At 50.1% G+C, this 22,367-nt stretch overlaps 1 protein-coding gene across 1 annotated transcript; it reads right to left on the bottom strand.

Annotated features, from left to right (window-relative positions):
• Positions 1–9,042: 9,042 nt before the first annotated feature.
• Positions 9,043–18,423, bottom strand: LOC149363270 (lactosylceramide 4-alpha-galactosyltransferase-like). Its single transcript, XM_089568446.1, has 4 exons — positions 18,321–18,423; positions 15,908–16,170; positions 14,783–15,082; positions 9,043–9,291 (listed from the first exon to the last, which is right to left on the bottom strand). The coding sequence occupies exons 1-4, from the start codon at positions 18,421–18,423 to the stop codon at positions 9,043–9,045; spliced, it is 915 nt and encodes a 304-aa protein (XP_089424572.1).
• Between the last annotated feature and the right edge of the window lie 3,944 nt (positions 18,424–22,367).

Here is a 22,367-nt window from a genome sequence, read left to right as displayed (position 1 = left end):
TAATGGAGTTTCTAGGTCTCAATGCACCTAAAGTCTCCAATGAAGTAAAAAAAAAACAGTTTTGAGGCATCCGTCCCGCCACCTAGCAGGGTTGCTTGGTGGCCCCCTCAGCTGCCTGTCCGTTTCCGCCGCTGGCACTGCGGTAGGAATGAGCCTGACTGAGGATGAATAAACATGACGCCATTTTGAGGTTTTATTTCTGTATGTAGTAAGAAATTTTCTCCCTTGTACTCCTAAGTACGTCCCTTGTATAAGGGAGTAAATAACGTGCCTCATTTATATGGAGTAAAGAACATCTCATATCCGGTGTGCGCTAGAGAACAAGCTGTTTACTCCTATCTGGGTTTCTTTTTTTTTGTTAAGAGTGTATACCAGTATTCGCGCACACCAGAACACCGCTGAATCATCTTAAGTAGTAAACCAGTTAACTAATTTTAGTAATTAACTTTTAAATAGCCGAATTAGGCTTTTTATTGCAATTACAGACTTGTAGCCGGCCGTTAGTAGTAGCCATATCAAGTTTTAGAATTTTGAAAACGCGATTACCCTTGGCGCTGGGGCTCGACAAAATTATCGTTTTTTCACTAGTTACGCGCACTGGAGGGTTACAAATCTGGCTACAAATCTCTCATTGCACCCAGTTGCCTATCTGTGATAGTTAAATAGCTAGTTATTAAAAATTAGTGTCGTGTCCGGTCGCTGTGTTGAATGCAGCGAAAGACGCACACGGTACTTTAAGACTTCGTTTATTTAAAGCCGATGAGGGTGCGACCAGCGTCGACCGAGGCAGGAGCCGAACTGGCCGCCCGAAGAAAGGAGGGAGCGGAGAAGCGTCCACGGGAGGGAGTGGCTTCCCAAAACAGGAGGAGGATGCGGGGGCGCACCATGGGGGGGCATCTGGCGACAGCGTGCGACGAGGGGCAAGTGGTCGTTAGGAGGAGGATGCGAGTGGTCGTTAGGAGGAGGATGCGGGGGCGCACACACACAAAAGCAATAAGGGGACACAACACTTCCTTCCCCCTTAGAAAGTTGCCTGGTATCGTGCAGGGGGTCGGCGCTCACGCGTGGAGGCGCGCTGGCTTTGTGCGCTCGGGGGAGAAACACTTGTAGGCTGGCTGTTGTTCGCTGTGTCTCCTAGGTCTGTCCTGGGCGAAGTCTCTTCTTCCGGGAAGAGGTGCCAGGCTATGTGGGAAGATGGTGCACGTGTTCTCTCCGCTGGCGGACAGCTCTCAGACGGCGTCGTAAATCTACGCAGCTGGTTGAGATGTCGGTGTGCTACTGTGCCATGTATGTTGACGAGCCAAGAGCGCAGGCCTATGCGTCTGACAATTGTAGCTTCCTCCCAGCGTGGCTTTTTCAGAAACTGTCGGGCGAGGACGCGCTGCCCCTCATTAAGCGTGCCGCAGCGCGGAATTGCTTTTTCTTCCCGGAACGTCTCTGCCTTTGGCTCGGGGAGGATGGCTGTGAGCTGGGTTCGCATTTCACGCTCGAACATCATTTTCGAGGGGGTCTCGCCTGTTGTGCTCTGAACCGTCGTGTGCTGCTTGAAGAGAAAGCGCGCAAGGCGGCGCTGCAGCGAGCCTGTCTGATCTCTTTCAAGGGCGCGTTTTAGCTCGGCTACGTAGCGCTCGGCTTGTCCGTTTGTCGCTGGGTGGTAGGGGGCCGATGTAACTGATGAGATCCCGTTGTCGCGATAAGACTTGAGGATCTCCGCAGACACAAACGGTGTTCCGTTGTCCGACACTACCTTGCGCGGCAGGCCGAACGTTGCAAATAGTGATCGGAGGTTGTCAATGACTGCTGCCGAAGTCGTCTGTCCCATTTGCCTTATCTCAAGCCACTTTGTGTAGGCATCTACGACCACAAGGAAAGTGCAGCCCTCAATTGGTCCTGCAAAATCAATGTGCAGTGTGTGCCATGGTGTGTCTGGCTTTTCCCATTCTGGGACAGGAGCTTTCGGCGGGGCGCTCCGGCTGCTCTGGCAAGGCTTGCATTCTCGCACCACTGTTTCGATGTCGTTGTCAATGCCAGGCCACCACATGTAGCTTCTGGCACACTTTTTCATTGCAACGATGCCCCGATGTCCGGCGTGGATGAGAGACATAGCTTGTGCGCGTAGTTCTCTCGGCATCACAACTCGGGACCCAAATATGATGCAGCCGCGATGGGTGCTCAACTCTGTAGCTCGCCTGCGGTAAGCGTCGAAGTTGTCCCCTTTGAGTTTATGCACGTTGCCTTGTTGAACAGCTGTGTAAACTAGCCGGAGAGCTGCGCACTTCTGCGTAGATGCTGCAACTGTGCCTGCTGTAAGCGGAGGTTCTGGCAGTGCTTCGAACATCAGAACGTCTCCTGGTGGAAATGGTTCGTCAACAGTTGCGTCTAGTGGCAGACGGCTTAGCGCATCGGCGTTTTGATGTTTACTCCCATTGCGGTAGACCAGAGCGTAGTCGTACGCTGAGAGTTTGATGCACCAACGTGTCATTCGCGGAGACAAAGTTGGTGGCATAGGCCTTTGTGGTCCCAGAATGCCCAATAGCGGTCGGTGATCGGTTATAAAGGTCACCTTCCGGCCGGCAATGTACTGGTGAAAATGTGTCGCCGCGTAGACGATGGCTAGCCCTTCTTTGTCAAGTTGCGCGTAGTTGCGTTCTGCTTGCGACAACGTACGTGAGGCGAAGGCGATGGGAGCTTCCCTTCCTTGCTCGTCAGTTTGCGATAGAACCGCGCCGACTCCGTACGGTGATGCGTCGCAAGCCAAAAGCAGAGGCTTCCTTTCGTCGTAGTGGCGGAGGACTGTACATCTTCGAATCAGGTCTTCCAGGGCATCGAATGACTGCTGATGGCGTGGCGACCATGTCCATGTCACATCTTTCCGAAGGAGTTGGTATAAGTCGTTGGCCACGGTAGCTCTTTGTTCCAAGAACCGGTCGTAGAACGTCAAGAGTCCGAGAAAAGCCTGTAGCTCCTGCTTGTTTGTTGGAGCTCGTGCTTCTGTGATCGCTCGCACTTTGTCCTCGGTAGGGTGAATGCCTTCCGCATCAATTCGGTGTCCCAGAAATTGCACCTCTGGCACCGCAAAACAGCACTTCGATTTGCTTATGCACAAATTAGCGTTTGCTAGCCTTTCGAGAACGAGCTCTAGGCGCACTGCATGCTCTTCAGTGGAAGTGCCACTGATGATGACATCGTCAAGGTAGACACAAACTCCTGGGATGCCCTGAAGCACTGTCTCCATGAATTTTTGAAATATGGCCGGGGCTGCAGCTACGCCAAAAGGCAGTCGCTTGACTTTGTACAAGCCTTTCAGTGTGTTAATTGCCAATAATTCAGCAGTTGACTCGCTCACCTTCAGCTGCTGATACGCCTGGGTGAGGTCCAATGTGCTGAAGACTCTTGCGCCACGCAGTACACTGAATACTTCTTCAGGTGTCGGTAGCGGGTAAGAGGACGCTTTAGTCGCAAGATTGACGGTGCTCCGGTAGTCTCCGCAGAGGCGTATGGTTCCGTTCTTCTTGCGAACTACGACAAGTGGTGTGGCCCATTCTGAATGCTGCGTCGGCTCGATGACACCTTGCTGCTCCAGTTTGTCCAACTCTTTTTCAACTGAATCTCGGAGAGCAAACGGCACCGGCCTGGCCTTCAGAAATTTGGGTTGCGCGTTGTCCAACAACTCCAGTGTGACCGGGGGCCCTTCGTTTCCTGGAATCTCTTCCGAGAATACTCTTTCGTATTTCTCTTGCAGTTGCTCAACCATGTTCTGGCTCGGCGTCTGGTGTATGCCGCATATCATCACGCCTAGTGGAGAAAACCAGTTTCTCCCTAGAAGGCTTGATCCTGTGCCCTTCACAACAAGCAGAGGTAGCGTATGGGTCTGGCCGTTGTAGTTAACCTGCACGTTGGCAGAGCCCAATAGTGGCAGATTCTGTCCTGACCACGTTCGCAGGTGCGTGTCGTCTTGTTGCAGGGCGGGTGCGTCAGATGGCCATGAAGTTCGGAACGTGTCCTCATTGATCAGAGTACAGGCTGCGCCGGAGTCCACCTCGAACTTAATCAGCTGGTGATGTACGCTTACTTCTGTAAAAATCTTCGGTCGCGTGCCGAGATTCATGGTGTTCAGGTCGTACAACACAGATGGTGTTGCTGATGTTGTTCCATGGAGATCAGATAGCGGCGTATTCTCTGAGGCGTTGACGCTGTGATTAGGCTGGGAAGGTGACTTTATCTTGGCAAGTCTCCGTTTCGTAATGCATGCTCTTTCGATATGCCCTCGCTTGTGGCAAAAATTACACGTGGCTGACTGGAATCGACATCCCTGGGGGTTGTGTTGGTCGTCACACCGCCAGCAGCGTTGTGCCTTTTTGACCGATTTTACAACAACAGAAGGCTTGCGCACCTGGTTGCTTGTCTGGTGTACCGGCTCGGTGTTCCGGCGAATCCCTCTCTGCTGGTGACCGGCGCTCTCCGCTCGAACGGCGATGTCGTAAGCTTTGCTGAATGTGAGGTCCTTCTCAGCGAACAGGCGCTGCTGCAGTGACTCGTCACTCAGTCCGCACACAAATCTGTCGCGTAACATCACGTCCAAGGGAAGCATGGTGGTGTTAGCAGAAGAAGCTGCGTCTCCCTCCTGCCCGGTAGCTGTTGTCGACAGCGTTCCAAAATTGCAGTCGGCAGCGAGCTTCTTGAGCGCGGCTACGTAGGCGCTCACAGTTTCTCCTCCCAGTTGATCTCGTCGTTGGAAGCGAGCCCGGCTGTAGACCTCGGATGGCCTTGGGTCGTAGTGCTTTTGCAGCGCTTTTACGATGTCGTCGTAAGACACTGCCGCTGGTGTGCTTGGCTGAATAAGGGCGCAGACAGTATCGTAGGTCTGCTCCCCGCACAGCGTCAGCAGGTTGGCCCTCTTCAAGGCTGGGTCTGTGATGTTGTTAGCTTCAAAGTAGAACTGAAGGCGTCCAACCCACGATGACCACGATGAGCCGTTGAACTCTGGTATCTGATTGGGAAACCCTCGCGTAGCCATGGCTTGTCAATAGCGTTGCGTAGCGCGGGTCGAATCCACTTTCTCGTCGCCACTGTCGTGTCCGGTCGCTGTGTTGAATGCAGCGAAAGACGCACACGGTACTTTAAGACTTCGTTTATTTAAAGCCGATGAGGGTGCGACCAGCGTCGACCGAGGCAGGAGCCGAACTGGCCGCCCGAAGAAAGGAGGGAGCGGAGAAGCGTCCACGGGAGGGAGTGGCTTCCCAAAACAGGAGGAGGATGCGGGGGCGCACCATGGGGGGGCATCTGGCGACAGCGTGCGACGAGGGGCAAGTGGTCGTTAGGAGGAGGATGCGAGTGGTCGTTAGGAGGAGGATGCGAGTGGTCGTTAGGAGGAGGATGCGGGGGCGCACACACACAAAAGCAATAAGGGGACACAACAATTAGTTAACGCTCCTACTAATTAAGACAATTCACCGGCTTTCTGGTGTCCGCCAAGACATTAACACGCCACAAGAGCCATATTTTTACCCCAAAAAGCCTACTTTTGAAATTTTTTTCAAAGTCCTCCCTGGAACGCCTGCTATGTGAAACATAGGCGCGACGACCCACCCTACATGCTTTCGAAAGCGCATGTATGCATCATGCGGCCGAATTTTGTCGAGCCATAGCGGCGAGGGTAATCGCGTTTTCGAAATTTTAAAACTTTATATGACTATTATTAACGACTGGCTACAAATCTGTGATTGCATCCAGTTGCCTATCTGTGATAGTTAAATAGTTAGTTATTAGAAATTAGTAAACGCTCCTGCTACTAAAGACAATTCACAGGATTCCAATTCACCGCCAACACATTAATACGCCACAAGAGCCATATTTTTACCCCAAAAACCCTATTTTTGAAATTTTTTGAGTCTTCCCTGGAACACCTCCTATGTGAAACATAGGCGCGACGACCCACCCACGTTGTGCGTCGTTTACTTTCGGAGGAATTATCAGACAGCAGACACCAAATAAGGTGCCTCACGATGGTTCAACGGCTGTGGCGCTCGGCTGTTGATCCCAAGGTCTCAGGTTGGATCTCGGCCGCGGTGGCCGCATTTCGGTGGTGGCGAAGCGCAAAAGCATGCGTGTGCAGTGCGGTGTGAGCGCACGTTAAGAGCCACAGCTGGTCCTAGCTAATCTGGAGCCCTCCACTACAGCGTCCCTGATAGCTGGTTTAAGTTAATCTGGAGTCCTCCACTACAGCGTCCCTGATAGCTGGTTCAAGTTAATCTGGAGTCCTCCACTACAGCGTGCCTGCTAGCTGGTCCTAGCTAATCTGGAGTCCTCCACTACAGCGTCCCTGATAGCTGGTCCAAGTTAATCTGGAGTCCTCCACTACAGCGTGCCTGCTAGCTGGTCCTAGCTAATCTGGAGTCCTCCACTACAGCGTCCCTGATAGCTGATCCAAGTTAATCTGGAGTCCTCCACTACAGCGTCCCTGATAGATGGTCCAAGTTAATCTGGAGTCCTCCACTACAGCGTCCCTGATAGCTAGTCCAAGTTAATCTGGAGTCCTCCACTACAGCGTCCCTGATAGCCCCCATATCACCTCGACACGTTAAACCCTAGATGTTACTACTAAGTAAAGGATGAATAAATTGGTGTTTTTTTTTTCAGAATCCGAACATTCTGTGTTGCACGCGATGAAAATGAGCAAACAAAGGTGGGTGTCTCGCCGTGGCTTTTGAGTGTGTTTCAAGTTTGTATCACATCATCATATTTATCTGACATATACCTAACAAACTTTTCAATCTTATCGATGGTCTCCTTTACGTTCGACCAGCCTTTTTCCGTTACTTGCAAGATTATAGCCAGACTTACTGATATGATAAATTTGCTTTGTAGTAGTTGCAGGCAAGTCTCTTTAATACACTAGGTAAGGCTATGAGGGGATCTCTGAAACTGTTGAAGGAAAATCATCCTGCTCTTCGCCTGATGTACGCCATCAGAGAGATTCAAGCGTATACATCGCGGCAGTTGAATTTCTTTGGAGGAGAAATTCTAGAGGCCCGTGTACTGTGCGATGTCAGTGCACGTTAAAGGGACACTGAGGAGAAATTGAAGTTGGCTTGTATCGGCAGAATACCAGCTCCTGATTACAAAAAACGCCGCTCATACTGACAACAAAGCTCTTGTAACGTAGAAAAGAGCAAGAACCAAAATACAGGTATCGCCGCCACAGGCCAAACTCGCAAGTACAAGCGTGATGACGTCATAGGACAAAGCAGTGTTGCTAGAACCAATGGTTCTGGCAGCTCTAGGACCCGAGAAGCCACAAATCACTGAGGCGCAGCCAATGCATGCGTAAATCTCCTTGACGTCGCCAGATGGCGCCACGTGCCCGGCAGCTGCGCGCGCGCCCGAAGCATCGGGACCAATCAGCGCCTGCCCACCGGCGTTGGGGGGGCTCCCGGTATTCCGCTAGCGGTAACAAGGTACATGGTATGCTAAAGGTGTCTATTTGCGAGAACTTCGTTGACGACTTCGAGAACGGGATCCATCGCAACGCTGGCAAAACGCCAGTGCAAACGAAAACGAAGCGACTGTAGCGACGGCCGCAATAGCCGATAGATGCCTTCAACGTGCGGCCGGCGGTAGCTTTCGTTTCGGCTGCTGCTAGGCCGTACTGCTGGCCCGCAGAAATCACGGAGTCTGCGTTACATCATGTGCACGTCGTGTTTCACGTCACTTAGTCCTGTGTCGTCATAGGAGAATCCCAAGTTTGAATCAGAGCGGCGGGAAAAACTCTTTCAACTTCGAATGCAAATTTCTTAGAAATAAATGCATCTTTCGCTGCCGGCCAAGTGGCAACAAAGCCATGACATGCCGAACTATCGGATATTTCTACAAAAAAAAATATTAATTGTACTCTCCTCACTGTCCTTTCAAAGAACCCCAGGTGGTCGAAATTTCCGGAGCCCTCCACTAGGGCGTCTCTCATAGCCTTAGTCGCTTTGGGACATTGAACCCCATAAAACCGAACCAAACCATATTAATTTTTAGTTCATTTGGTTTCACGGCTCTTGCCGTTATTCTTATCTTGTTGCCGCGGACAGTTCATTAAAGTGGGTAAAGTGAAAGCGTCTCGCATAAAACCAAATTTTGGATTTTTTTTACATGCCGATGTCACACAGAGAAGTAAGAGTGTAACAAGGTTGATTCAAACCCATCTGCGTTCAGGTTCATTTCTCCAAGGGGGGGGGGGGGGGGGGGGGGGGTTGAAACCGTTTGTACTCGTCTGAATCGGTTAGATCCGGTCCGAATCGGTTAGGCGTGTTAAGATAAACGCTTTAATCTCTTAACACATGCGAAATAACATTTGATATGGTCTAATGGAAGGGACGATGTAGGTCTCCTAATATGGCGTCCAAGAATAGTCACTCTTTACCGTGGCAAATATTTGAAGAGTGAAGTCGCCGTGCGATTAGGCATACTGCCCCCTCCGTGGGTACACATCCTTACGTCATGTCGTTTAAGGCTGATAATTTGTGTTTTTATTATATTTTGTATACATCTGCTTTCTAAAGGTCACGGAAATTTAAGACAGCACAAAAAAAGGAAAAAAAACAATCTGGATCGAATATAGAAGCACAGAAATGAAAGGCCAAGCGTTGCCCGCGTTTCTGCGTTTCTATTTCGTTCTGTTGACATTTTTTTTTTCTATTTTGCGCAGCTCCGACTTTTCATGACGTGTAACCGACTAGCCCAAACCAAATTTTAGTTGGCTTCTTAACACAAAGTGCCCTCATTAAAGACTATATAGTTTGCATCGTATGCAACTATGCGATTCTGCAAGCATGTCACACTCGAGCAACGCAGCACCCTCTGTACCACCAAAAAAATATATTTCCGCATTTATAGAGCACGAATCCGGCAAGCTTTTGGTAATCTACACTCCAGCATTTTAATGTGCATCTCGCCTGATATGAACCGACATTTTTGATTGGCAGCATTTCATAACGTCGACGAATCCTCACTGAAGCAGACGAGACGAATGACCAGTCGCCATTACTGAGTTGGTCATAATTCTTCGCAGGACGCGTGTGCGTACCTGCAGCAGCTCTCTTTCTCGGTGTAGATTCTGAGCAGGAAGTCTCCCTCCGCGCCTTCCTCATATGCGTACGGTAGGATGCAGAAAGTGCCCGGCGAGAGCTTCAGGCGGTGGGTCACCTCCTGCTTTGGCTCGCAGTACTCGGTGCGGAAAGCAAGCCGGTCGTCGGTTAGGAACTCGGCTGTCAGCGGTGCCGCGCTGCTGTCCGGGTCGTCGACCTAACAAGAACGTATACGTTTCAAGTGGCAGCCGCAGACCAGTCAGGCTATATGCCGTCTAACATGAGCGACTGAGCCCAGTAGTGCATGTGAATTGAGTCGCTTGAATCTCGACGTGAGTATTAAGACAAAAAAAAATTATAAAACGAATATTTGCAAAAAATGCGATAGCAGAGTAGAAAGTATGCAGTTGGGAGCCAATTAATGACAATCGTGCGAAATAATTCTGCGGTGAGAACTGGGAAGTTACTTTTGAGACAGCCGGGATCAAGAAAGATGTTACTCAGTAATACCGCAGCACAGCAAACGCATGAGTACCGGGGCAGGGTATCAGGAAAGAAAGAGCTCAGCTGCTCCTACAGTCACGCATCCAACACCCGAACGAGTCAGTGACCGCATATGTAGAAGATAAGAAGCGCCTTTTTCGACGAGTCGATCCTGACATGGCGGAGGAGAAGAAGGTGGAGCTTTTGATGCGTGGTGCTAAAGAGGCACTTTTCGGTGGTCTGACCCGCAACCCACCAAAGACGGTCGCGGAATTCACCAGTGAAGCAGCCGCCATTGAGAGAACCTTGGAAGCACGAGCCCGTCATTTTCCTCGACAGCCCCAAATGACCTCGACTGCCCTCTCGGATGGCACAGCATTTGGAGGCAACCTGCGGGTTGCTATCCGCGAAATTGTACGACAAGAGCTGCGTCGCCTGCTACCATCTTCCAACCAACCTCAAGTAGCGACCCTTGAGGAAATTGTACGCGAAGAAGTGCAGCATGCACCTGGCACTCCGTCATCTTCACCTCCAGCTGAAGCTCCAGCCTTAACCAACGCTGCTGCACTACGCAGTCATCAGCCCCAACGCAAGAGCCGCATTCCGCCTCTTCGACGTGAACCAGCTGTTCCCGTACGCCGTCCCCCTGCCCCTGCCCGCCCAGCCAACGACCGACTCCCAAGCCCCATAGGAAGTGCGACGCCTGGAGGACTTCCAACAACCGCCCGCTGTGCTTCCATTGCGGCGAAGCCGGTCATGTACTTCGCCACTGCCCGTACAGACGCATCGGCCTGCGTGGTTTCGCCATCGACGCCCCACGACCATTCCCTGGCCAGCGACCACGGGAAATCGACGACTGCCTGTACAAAAGGGAGTACGTGTCGTCAAGCCGTCTTTCCCGCTCGTCGTCGCCGTCCACCACACGTTTTGCATCACCGGGCCGCAGCTACGCCGCGGCTGTCCGAGGAAGGTCCCCCAGCCAACCTGGGGGAAACCAAACAAAGCAACCTGTCGAGGACAGGTTGCTTGCCGAGGAAACGACGAAGATCCTCCAGCGACCACGCCGTATGAAGACGCCGCACCTAATACGCTGACGACGCATGCAACAATAGCCTCGACCACGACGCGAACCGCCTTCAACACGACTCCGTCATCAGGAAAAACTTCGACCACACGCCCCACCCACAATTCACATATCCGACGAAGCCGTGACCCGACGCCGAAGACGACTTGCAACGCCAGAGCCAGGACATCCGACTTAGAAGTCGTTATCGACGGCCGACAAGTTACCGCTCTAGTCGACACAGGAGCCGATTATTCGGTGATGAATGGACCATTCGCTGCGCAGCTGAGGAAAGTAACGATCGCTTGGGGCGGCCCACAAATTCGCACCGCAGGGGGCCACCTTATTACGCCATCAGGACGGTGCACAGCGCGAGTGACTCTCAAGGGACATACCTATCCCGCGACCTTCGTAGTGATACGGCCATGTTCCCGCGAAGTGATCTTGGGCATGGATTTCCTCAATGAGCATCAGGCGATCATCGACCTGCGATCCAAGATGATCACACTTTCCACACACGAGGCCATCCCGTCGATGAGAACTCCGGAACATCACGTTGCGCTTAGTGTCCTGGAGGAACAAGTGAGTGTCCCGCCTCGCTCAAACGTCATCATCACCGTAGGCGCCACGGAAGCGAATAACTGAAGCAATTATCGAGGGGAAAATGCAGTTGCTTCTCGACCGAGGAATCGGTATCGCAAGAGGCATCACACATTTCCGCAAAGGACAAGCCGAAGTACTGCTGACTAACTTCAGCGAAGAATACCTGCACGTTAACAGAGGAACGACGATTGCATTCCTCGACGAAATATCCGGATTTCTTCGCGCTCTCCGACCCATCCGTAGAAGATTCGTCTGACCAAGAGAACTCGCCCACTTTCGACATAAACCCAGCCCTGCCCCGGAACAGACAAGACCAGATCCGCAATCTCCTTCGAAGCTACAGCGAGTGCTTCTCGTCATCGCCGAAGGTTCGACAAACGCCGATTGCCAAGCATCGCATTATAACCGACCAGCAGCCCGACCTCTGCGCCAAAGCCCCTACCGAGTGTCGCCGCGAGAACGACAAGCTATCCGGGACCAAGTGGAAGGAATGCTACGCGACAACGTTATTCAGCCTTCAAAGAGCCCCTGGGCGGTACCTGTTGTTCTAGTGAGAAAGAAAGACGGTGCACTTCGATAATGCGTGCATTATCGGCGCATGAACAACATCACAAAGAAGGACGTCTACGCCCTCCCTCGCATCGACGACACACTGGACCGGCTCTGCAACACCAGATATTTCTCATCGATGGACCTCAAGAGCGGCTACTGGCAAATTGAGGTCGATGAAAGAGATCGCGAGAAGACCACATTCATCACTCCAGATGGCCTCTTCGAGTTTAAGGTGATGCCATTTAGTCTTTGTTCCGCACCAGCCACATTTCAGCGAGTAATGGATACGGTGCTGGCAGCCCTGAAGTGGCAGATTTGTCTGGTATATTTAGATGACGTCGCTGCCTTCGCCTCGAACTTTGATAAACACCTAAAAAGGCTTCGAATAGTACTAAACGCAATCAAATCGTCCGGCCTAACTTTGAAAGCAGAGAAGTGCCACTTTGCCTATGAAGAGCTGCTGTTTCTAGGCCACATCGTTAGCAAGGAAGGAGTACGGCCAGACCCGCAGAAAACCGCTGCTATCGCAATATTTCCATCACCGGCCGATAAGAAAGCTGTGCGCAGATTCCTCGGACTGTGCGCGTACTACCGACGATTTGTGAAGAACTTTTCGCGCACCGCCGAGCCACTGACCCACTTGACAAAGGCAGACATGCCATTTAAATGGGAAGCGCCGCAAGCAGAAGCCTTCAAGGAACTTCAGCGTCGTTTACAGTCCCCACCGATCCTCGCGCACTTCGATAAAAACGCCGAGACTGAAATTCTCACCGACGTAAGTAGTGTGGGCCTAGGAGCTGTCCTCGTTCAGAAAATTGACGGAGTGGAGAAGGTCATCGCGCACGCTAGCCGTTCTCTGTCCAAAGCCGAAGCTAATTATTCGACAACTGAGTAGGAGTGTCTTGCCATCATCTGGGCTACGTCAAAATTCCGCCCCTACCTTTACGGACGACCGTTCAAGGTGGTCAGCGATGACCACGCACTGTGCTGGCTCGCCAGTTTGAAGGACCCCTCCGGCCGACTCACTCGATGCAACCTGCGGTTCCAGTAGTTTGATGTAACCGTCGTTTACAAGTCCGGACGCAAGCACTCTGACGCCGACTGCCTGTCACGAGGGGAGGAAATCTGACTGTACAGCCTGCTCGTGCCCCCCCCCCCCCCCCCCCCGCCACCGGATACGGGCCGGTGTAGTTTCGGCTACTAGGCTTTGTTTCGGTGCAATGCCAGCAGTGGGGATGGGATGGCCGGGACCCATCCTCTGGGGATGCAAACCCCCAATGGGAGTGGCAGCGACTCCCAGACGACTGTGAGGGCCAGTCGTGCACGTGAGGTCCGATGCCTGAGCGGAGGCAGGCCTGGGTTTATACTCAGGTTGGACCCACGAAATCCGGCCCGGAAGGTATGTCAAAACGCCAAAAGGTTTTCAAATACATGCTACCTTCCTCTGCGCGCGGGGGCGTGCAAGTCTGGCTACCGACGCGTCGGTTTCTGGTTACAGAGAAACCAGGTCCGCGCGGGGGTTCATAGTGGCCAGGCTCTGAGGACCGCCGCCTCGGGGAAGCGGCCTTACGACCGGCCGCAGGCTTAACCGCCTGCGGGATGCCGGGGGATGAGGGCCTAGTACTGCTTCGTAAGAGTCTGGCGAAAACCGAAGATGTGTGGCGTACCGGTGGAGTAGGCCCGGGTCATCTCATCCTAAGCCACGTTCTTGGTTAGTGGCCCAGTCGCCCAGCCTTGAACACTCTCTCCTCAGTAGGAGAAGAGCAAGCTAGGAGAGGAAATAAGTGCATGGATGGTTGGAGGAAGCACAGATGGGTCCCCCCGGAGCGACCAGTTCTGAGGCCGCGAGGCCGTTGACGTTCTGGACCTCTACTGGCCGGGACTATCACACATACTTCCGGAGTCTGAAAAACCGCGAAAAACCTTCGACGGCTAGTAGCCGGCAGGTGGGAAAAGCCCTCTAGTGAGCGAAGAGGAGCCCCAGGTAGCTACTGACCCCGTGTTAGGTTTTCCTGTCTCCGACGGTCGGAGCCCGTTGCGTATGGTGGGTGGTCGGGCATCCCGTGAGTGGGGCCGCACCATTGGGCAATCTCGATGCTCTCCCTGCCCTGGCCAGGCAGGTCAGTAATGGAGTCGAGATAATTGAAGGATCAGAGCAAAAAACTCGCTGTCCCCATTCCCTTCCCACGTCCCATTTCCCTTTCCGCTACTTCCCAGGGGAGGTCAGGGGAGCCTCCCCGGGCCCGCTCTCTCGGCTGTGGGTCGCTACAGTAGCTTTTCCCTTTTATTTTACTTTTCCACCCACGGGTGGTAAAATTACAACTTGCCTACGGGCCTATTCTTTTATTTTACTATTGGATTAAGCCTGTTGTACGTAAGTGGTGCAGGCAGGGGCCTATTATTTTTATTTCCTTTTCGGTTGCCCCAACCTATTCAATGCCTGTCACGAGCCCCTGTAGATGCACCGCCGCCGGACAAGGAAGAGGACGCCTTCTTGGGACCCATCAGCTCCAACTCTTTTGTACAGCAGCAACGTGTAGACCCCGACATAAAATGCCTCATCGAATACTTGGAAGGCAAGGTTTGTTCACCCCCCGCCTCGTTAAAGCGAGGATTGTCTTTGTTCTGTTTACAGAACGATGACCTCGTGAACAAGAACTTTGCAGCCAAAAAGACAGCCTACCTCCTTGTTGTACCTTTAAGTCTGCGTGGTGAAGTTCTTCAGGCCTCACACGACGAGCCGACAGCTGAAGGACAGATGAAGGTTCTTCATCTAGCACTTCATCATTCATCTTGAACTTCCCCTTCTTCCAAACTCATCTCGATAAAAATGATAATCTACCCTGCTATAACTACACATAGCCGTGCATACAGTAAGTGCTCTCCTAGACATAATCGGTCTTTACTGGTATTCAAGTGAACTGCGCTGCAGACGCAGCAGTGCTCAAAATGTATAATACAAGCCCTAGAAGGAATTTCTGCGCTAAAAAATAGAGTCCAACAACACTGGCCTTGGTCCATTGTATCCCCATTCCTTGGGATAGTAGCCCGAGACGAAGTCGCTGAGGCACTCCTCAATGAACGGGTGGCGGGCGGAGAAGTTGTTGGTGACCGTGTCGTCGGCCGATTGGGCCACCACGGCGTCGCCCACTCCGTCTAGGGGGCGCAAGAAGACGACGTCGGTGTCCACGTACACGCCGCCGTGCTTCAAGAGCAGAGCCAGCCGGAGGCCGTCGGCCAGATGCACGACCTCGTAAGGACCGCGCCTGTAGGCCCCCTCGCGGAGCCACAGGTCGAGAGCGGTGTCCTGCGGAATGAGAGGGGGAGAGGAAGTTCTCTAATTGTCACATCTCTAACCCCACTTCCCGCATACGGAACGGCAACGCCAATAAGAGCCAATGTTGGGCCTCCCTGGGGCCGTATTCCATAAGCTGTCCATTATAAAACCGCCATTTTGCGTCTGTCTGGCCCTCTGTCATTGGTCACTCAGATATACTCGTGGCTTTAAAGCGTCTGTGGAAAGCAACCAAGCCATTGGGTGGTTGGCTGCCGGACCTCACCATTCGCTGGCATTGACTGCGATGTGCAACCACAGGTGATTTGCATCGCAGGGCTCTGTCAACAGAAGGCAACCAATGGCAGCCAGTAAGCAGGCCCGTTTACGAGCCTGCCGAGTGCTACGATGTACCTTTGCAGTGGCTGCATATCCTAGTCAGTGCCAGCCAATGGTAAGGCCCGGCCGCCACCACCCTATACCGGCTTGCTTTCCACAGACACTAGAAAGCCGCTTGAATGGCTATTTTAAAATGGGCAGCTTATGGAAGACGGTCCCTGGATGCTGCTTGTGGACACCGACATGACGCAAGCGAATTAATGCGTTTAGGGGTCAGTATAAAAACTCCTTCATCTTGTCGAAAAATCGGTTGTAATTAGGCGAATAAAATTAACGTACTTAGGTGGCTCTGCGGCAACATTCCCGAAAGCATCGCTTCCGCAGTTTTGCTTCGTAAACATATCCTTTATAACAATGGCCTTCTAGCCGTCAACATCAAGACACGCTTTTGTTCAGCCGCGCCCAGAAGGGACAGGCTGGTGAAAACAAGAAAAAGAAAATGCCCGATGTCTTCGTTACCTTAAAATGGTTCATGTAGTTCAAGTAGGCGAGGTGCACGTTCGGAAAGGTGCGAAGAAGCCTGAAGAAGCGGCAGAAGGGCGACAGTAGTTTTGAGCTGGCGTGCAGGTAGTGCACCGACCATAGGGAGTGGAGCCGAGACGCTGACTCCACGGCACACACCGCTCTTGACCCGATGGTTCTAGTCTCCGACGTTTCCAGAAAGAATATCCTTCTCCGTGCATGCTTGTCTTCTCCTCCCAGGAACGCTGCGTCTTCCAAGACTGCAGCGCAAGAAGAGTAGCTTTGTCTTACTCCTGTATTTACTCTTGTTCCGAAGAAAACACTGGGGACAATGTAGCCTTGCCTTAGCACTCTCACTGGTCAAGACGTAGAATAAAAAAGGTTGTAGTAAAGAGGACACAAACATAGATTACTTCTAGACTACTTCCGCGAAGCGAGTACGTGCATTCGCTCGGATGGCTGCCCTAAAGTCTCCGGTGAATCGCATTCAGTGGCAGCCCGTGGTGAGGTCCGGTCTCCTGCTGTTGACAGAGCGCTGCGATGCGCCTCACCATTGGCCGCATATCGTATCCAATTTGAGCTAATGGTAAGGTCAGGTCGCCATCTGCCCAATGGCCGGGTCGCTTACAACAGACGCTTGAAAGTCCAGGGTATATCTGAGCGACCACAGACAGAAGACCGAACGGACGCAAAAGGAACAATGTAAAGTGAACAGCTTTTAGAATACGGCCCCGGAGAACATCCCGACCTGTTTTCACGAAGGCGGCATCGAGCATAACAGGAAATATTTAAGACTTTTCGACGATGCGCGGTGATGAGCAAGAGGCATTCGCCGCTCTGAGATAAAAGGCACGATTATATTGGCGTGCTTCAGATGACAGAAGTGATAGTAAATGGTGCGTCTTGTTTCATTGAAAGACCTTCTCATGCGCGCCGCTAAGTTACAGCATCTCACGTTTAGCGAACAACGTCTTAAAAGGGGACGTTGCCGGCAATGACCGTACTAATGAGAACTATAACATTCTTGCAGAAATGTAAGCGTACCTGTCCTGTTGTCGTTATCGTAGAAAGCGAAAAAGTTTGGCTAACCTTCGGAAGAATGACGGCCCGATCGAGAGCAGAGTGCTGTGTCGTAAGAATGGACGGTTCTTCGCTGAAGCGTAACGCCAATAACGTCGGATACAAAAATACACTCCACCACAAAAGTTCTCGACCTCTACTACGAGGTCTCGATGCCAGTGCAATCGTAAACTGCAGCCGCCTGCTCAACGAATGTTTTTATTTTTTTCACTCAGATGTGTGAGGGAAAGAGAGGAGGGGTGGAAAATAAAAGCGCCAGACATATTTTACTCTCTTCTGGGCGAAAAACTTATAGCGGTAGCTCCTTTACTCCATCGTTATCCTCATAAGTGCGCTCACCCAAGTCAAGCTGGATCACAAAACCACAGACGGCATATCCTTGAGAGCGTCTGTGTGTCTGTGTATCTGTCTCTATAGAGTTTGTTTCACCAAAGACTTTAAACAATTTTTAAAAATAGGCTTTTTGAGTTGGAAGAGCGCTTCTTTTGGCATAGCATTGTCAGCGGTGTAGTACATCGGAATACGACTAAGGTGTGATAACTAGCAGCCTGCTAAACTAATATTGGATAGTTAACTTTTAACTATTACCGTTAGGCTCACTAATTACTGACAGGCGTGTAGCCCGCTGTAAGTAAAGTACATATCAGTTTCTAGAATTTCGAAAATGCGGTTACCCCCGACGCTTTGGCCGAAGCAATTTTGGCTACATGGCGCCAAAATGCATGCGCTTTAGAGAAGCTTGCAGCAAAGAAACCTCTCCAGTGTACGTAACTCTCCGAATTAACCAAAAGTTTGCAGTGGCTAGCGTAACCGCATTTTCGGAATTATAAAAACTCATATGGACATTACTTATGGCGGGCTACACGCCTCTGAGTAATTAAGGAGCCTAACAGTAATAGCTAAAAAACTTAACTGTTCAATATCAATTAACCAGCTTCCTAGTTAGCCGTATTCCGATGTGCTGCACCGGTGACAATGCAATGCCGAAAAAAAGCGCTTTTCTAACTCAAAAAAGCCTTTTTTAAAAACTTGTGTAACGTCTTAGGTGAAACACTGTGTATGTATTATATGGTTTCTCGGCTTGCCAAATTCCTGTTATGTCTCGATGCGGTTTTTTGTTGCACCGTATGACTGCGGCGCCTCTTGCCCCGTGGGCAAGTTTCTAACACAGCTATCGCGGTAAGACTTCAAGGATGTGAGCACCCACGTAAATTTAGACATAATGAATGCCATGATTGCTAAACAAATGAACCGTTATCGATGCTTTGCAAAACATTCTCCACAGTATATTCAATACACGGCGCAGTAGAATACCACACGAAGAACTCACACATGTCGTTCCAGCTCGTGTTGAATAATAGGATGACAAAACACATGCACGCCAAACAGAGCGCTGGCAGAAGTCGCCTTGGCACCCGTCCTCCCGCTGTCATGATCTTCTTTCTTCACTCCCGAAAGCAACTTCCTCCTTATGAAAATGTGGCTCGTGGCGGACAAAAAGTGCTACTGAAACCCCTGCGCTGACCGCAACGAAAAGAAATTAAAAAACGGCTTGTCTTCATGTGACCGCGCTAAGCTAGTATGGTCATCCGTTCGTGCATGAGTATAACTCCGTAGCACGAAAGACGAAAGATATTTATTTATTTATTTATTTATTTATTTATTTATTTATTTATTTATTTATTTATTTATTTATTTATTTATTTATTTATTTATTTATTTATTTATTTATTTATTTATTTATTAAACTTACCCCTGAAGGCTCAGTAACCTAGCTGTAAAATGGAAGTATAAATTAAACCCCTCTGACTAACTATACAAGCACACAAGAGTTCGAGGAAAATGTACAAATCATAGCCAGTAAATAAAAAACCACAAAAAGAGAACAAATGGAACGGCTTGAGTTTGTAGGCCCCAAAAGAACAAGAAATAATCATTGAAGCACAGGAACATAGACTTACGGAGTGATGAGAAAAAAGAAAAATATTTTTAAAAACGAATAACTAGTCAACCCCTATTTTGGGGGGAAACACGCGCAGTGCATCTGCCGAAGCGGCACATATCATTATAACCGTGATTTCAGGATGGACTCAGTACACATTGAGGAACGTTGGGTGGTCGAAATCGATTCTGAGACCTCCATTACGGGATTTCATATAGCCGTAATTAGCAGCGCTCGTCCTGTTCCCTCACTCGTCCATGTTGCCATTTTCCGCTCTCATGTCTTTCACGAATACGCACCAACAAGCCCAGCTGCAAGTGCTTCTTTTTCATATAGTCTGTGTGCACCGTCGAGACCTTGAGCCCCACATAAGAAACCATGCCTTAACTACTCGGGCAAGAACTACTCAAGGTACTTCCTAGCTGATTACCGGTGATAAGGAGCTCTGTGATCATGAGTAGCGATTTCTGCTACGTGGTGCAGCATGAAAAAATTATTTGACATCAGCTTTGGCAACATATTCATAGGATGCTGAAATCTTTGAATCATAGATGTTGCAGTTAGGTCGCAAAAACATTATACATTTTAAAAATGAGTAAAGTTTATTACAAAAACTTTGGGGACTTAAGACTAAGTACATGCATGCAACTGAGCGAACTGAGTGACTGAGCAGCGCGGCTTCCAAATATCCAATCCGTAGGCACACTTCGCCGTTGTGGCCGCTCAAGTCGCCAGGGGTGCTCGAAAGAAGTTCTTGCTTCGCGACGGCAGAAGTAGCTATATCATTTTTTACTTGCATGCGAAGCAGGCTTTAGAGAGTACTTAACATTTGTTTTTGGCACTGTCTAATGAGTGCTGGGTTTTACTTTCAGGGAGTTTCTTGATAAAGCATTTCCTGGACTTTCTGGGAGCTCGGGGAAATTCCAGGGTGGTGTAGCATTGATAAATTTATTCTCTACATTTACCGGGCGAGGCTGGTGCACAGGTGTGGTACTTTTTTGGGCAGCTGGTTTTACCCCAGCTTCTTTGAATTGTATTTCGCCTTCGCTCCTTCCTTCAGCTGCTGCGTGGGTGGACAGTGGAGGGAGGTGAGTTGGCACTGGGTGGCGCTTCTGGAGAGTAAAGCTAGGCTGGGTTTGGTTGAAGCAACGGGGAGGTGGTTGTTGTGTGGTTAAAGTGGAAAGACGGGCTAGTTGACCTTCGTACGTACAATGCGTTGTTTTTCAGCGCTCGTCCTGCGTGTATCTGCTTTCTTCGTCGTGCGTTCTTTGCGCAAAAAAAAAAGAAATGCATTCTGTTGTGTGGTGTTTCTGGAGGTGGAAGATGGCTTCTCGCTTGGGCTGGAGTCTACACTTCAACAGACAGCAGATTTTTGGAGAATGACAAGGGGGGGTACCGAATAAGCCCTGCTTTCGAAGTAAAACGTGTGCTAATACAGTTGAACTTCGTAATAATGAAGTGGAAAGGTCTCCGCCTTTTCTTCGTTATTGCCATTGCTTCGCTATAGCGACACTTGATCCAGGCTGCAAATGCCGTGTGCCAGTGGGCTAACCTGCCACCGTCTAATACTGGAACACAAAGCCAGCGTTTAGCCCCGCCGCGGTGACAGAGTGGTTAAGGCGCTCGGCTGCTGACCCGAAAGACGCGGGTTCGATCCCGGCCGCGGCGGCTGAATTTCTTGAAGGCGAAATTATAGAGGCCCGTGTGCTGTGCGATGTCAGTGCACGTTAAAGAACCCCAGGTGGTCGAAATTTCCGGAGCCCTTCACTGCAGCGTCTCTCATAGCCTCAGTCGCTTTGGGACGTTAAACCCCAATAAACCAAACCAAACCAAACCAAAGCCAGCGTTTAGTACGGCGTCGATGTGTGTTGCGGGAGCCTCCAGCAAGCGCACGGAGCGCCCTCTAACGCGGCCTAACATACGTACACCAACCGATTATGTGAGCCTCGCTAGCCCGCGCCCTCGCTCCAGCCTGCACGGGTAACAGAGCCTAGAAAACGCGTCCTAGAGGATTATCTACATAAAGGACAGGGAAAGATCTGGTCATAATAGTATTTAGCTTCCATTTTTAGGCTGCTGAAGCCGATACGGGCCGCTAAATATGGTGTGTAGCGGCGATTTTGTCACGAGGACCTGTTTTGCTGGCTTCGCCGCATAGCTCACGAGCGCGTGTGCCACAGCACTTCTCCGAATGACAGAAATGTATTGTGGAGAACGCGTACTCCAGAACAAATTTTGATAATGACCGCCTCCTGGTCAAAAAAAATCTTGCACGCTTTCATTTTCCGCTGTTTGGATCTAAGGAACCGGTGGGAGCTCGATACCGTCAAACTCACCAAGCGCACTGCAAGCGGTTTTAACCGTACGACCAAGCTGCGGAAAGAGAAATTCAAGTGCACATGGGAAGCAGAGCGCTGGGCCGTGTGCAGGTTGAAGAATGGGCGAACAGCCATTTATAAGTTTGAATCGATACGAAAGTGTTGGAAGCCGTTATAGAATCACATGCTCGGCGCAAAATGGCCAGGAGGTTTAACTGGAATTTCGGCATATCCAGTTGTAGGAAAATTTTACTACTTAAAAAAGAGATATCTGTCATGTGACCTTCTACTGGAGTTTGGAGGGGAATTGCTATCCCTTCGTTATATCTATTATCTCGCTAAATGCCGTTTTGTTATAGCCAGGTTCGAATCTAGTAAATGGTACTTCCTGGGAAAAAGTATCCGAGAAAGCCAGGTGTGATTCCTTTCTCTTTTTTTTAATAATAACCAGAGTTCTATCTGAACTGCTGCTCAAAATGTAGATATTGCCCGATTTTTCGTCCCTAAATTCCGGCGGAAAAAACTCTAAAGCGAAACGACACTCAGGCAAAGAAAGCTATGGACACTGCCAGTCAAAGAAAGCAATCCGAAATTTAAATTGAGGAAGCGAGTCCTATATTAGCCGTAATGTGTGAATTATAATTGTCAACTAGAACACGCAGCTCAGTTTTGTTTGTCATTTTCTCTCTCTTGGTTTCCGTTCTTTCAGATCAGCCACCATTTGAGCTGTGGCCGGCAGATTTGCCGTTTTTCTTAATTTTTTTTCTTGTTTCTTGAATACGTTGAAGAAGCAAGGAGAGACAGATTGATTACTTAGAACCTAAAGCGAAGAAAATCTTGCGCAACCTTCTTTATCTCATTTCATTTCATTTATTACGTCCTTAAAGGCCCGAGGGCATTCCATAAGGAGGGAGTTACAAATTGTTTTGTGTGAACGCACTCATGATGAAAACATAGACAATAAAAGAAACACTGCAACTGCAAACACTAAAAATAAAGATAAAAAGTATCAAGTGGTTATATAAAAAAAAAAAACAAGAGAAGCCAAGAAAGCACAGAAAAATACAATAAAAACTCAGGGAAAATACAGAAAAAAAAGTAAAGGCCAGCAAATGAT

Source organism: Amblyomma mixtum, chromosome 2 (genome assembly GCF_055824585.1).
Source record: "Amblyomma mixtum isolate Tamu chromosome 2, ASM5582458v1, whole genome shotgun sequence".
In the NCBI taxonomy this organism is placed as follows: Eukaryota; Metazoa; Arthropoda; class Arachnida; order Ixodida; family Ixodidae; genus Amblyomma; species Amblyomma mixtum.
The sequence above is the reverse complement of the archived record's forward strand: the minus strand, read 5'-3'. Positions and strand labels throughout refer to the sequence as shown.

Bases quoted from the DNA above. Each gene is read 5' to 3' on its own strand.
- LOC149363270 (XM_089568446.1), bottom strand. From the start codon at position 18,423: ATGACAGCGGGAGGACGGGTGCCAAGGCGACTTCTGCCAGCGCTCTGT. The intron at 16,171-18,320 runs GTGAGTTCTTCG...CTTGCGCTGCAG, and splicing joins CACGAGCTGGAACGACATGT to TCTTGGAAGACGCAGCGTTC. The intron at 9,292-14,782 runs GTGTTGTTGGAC...CGTTCTTGTTAG, and splicing joins GATACAATGGACCAAGGCCA to GTCGACGACCCGGACAGCAG.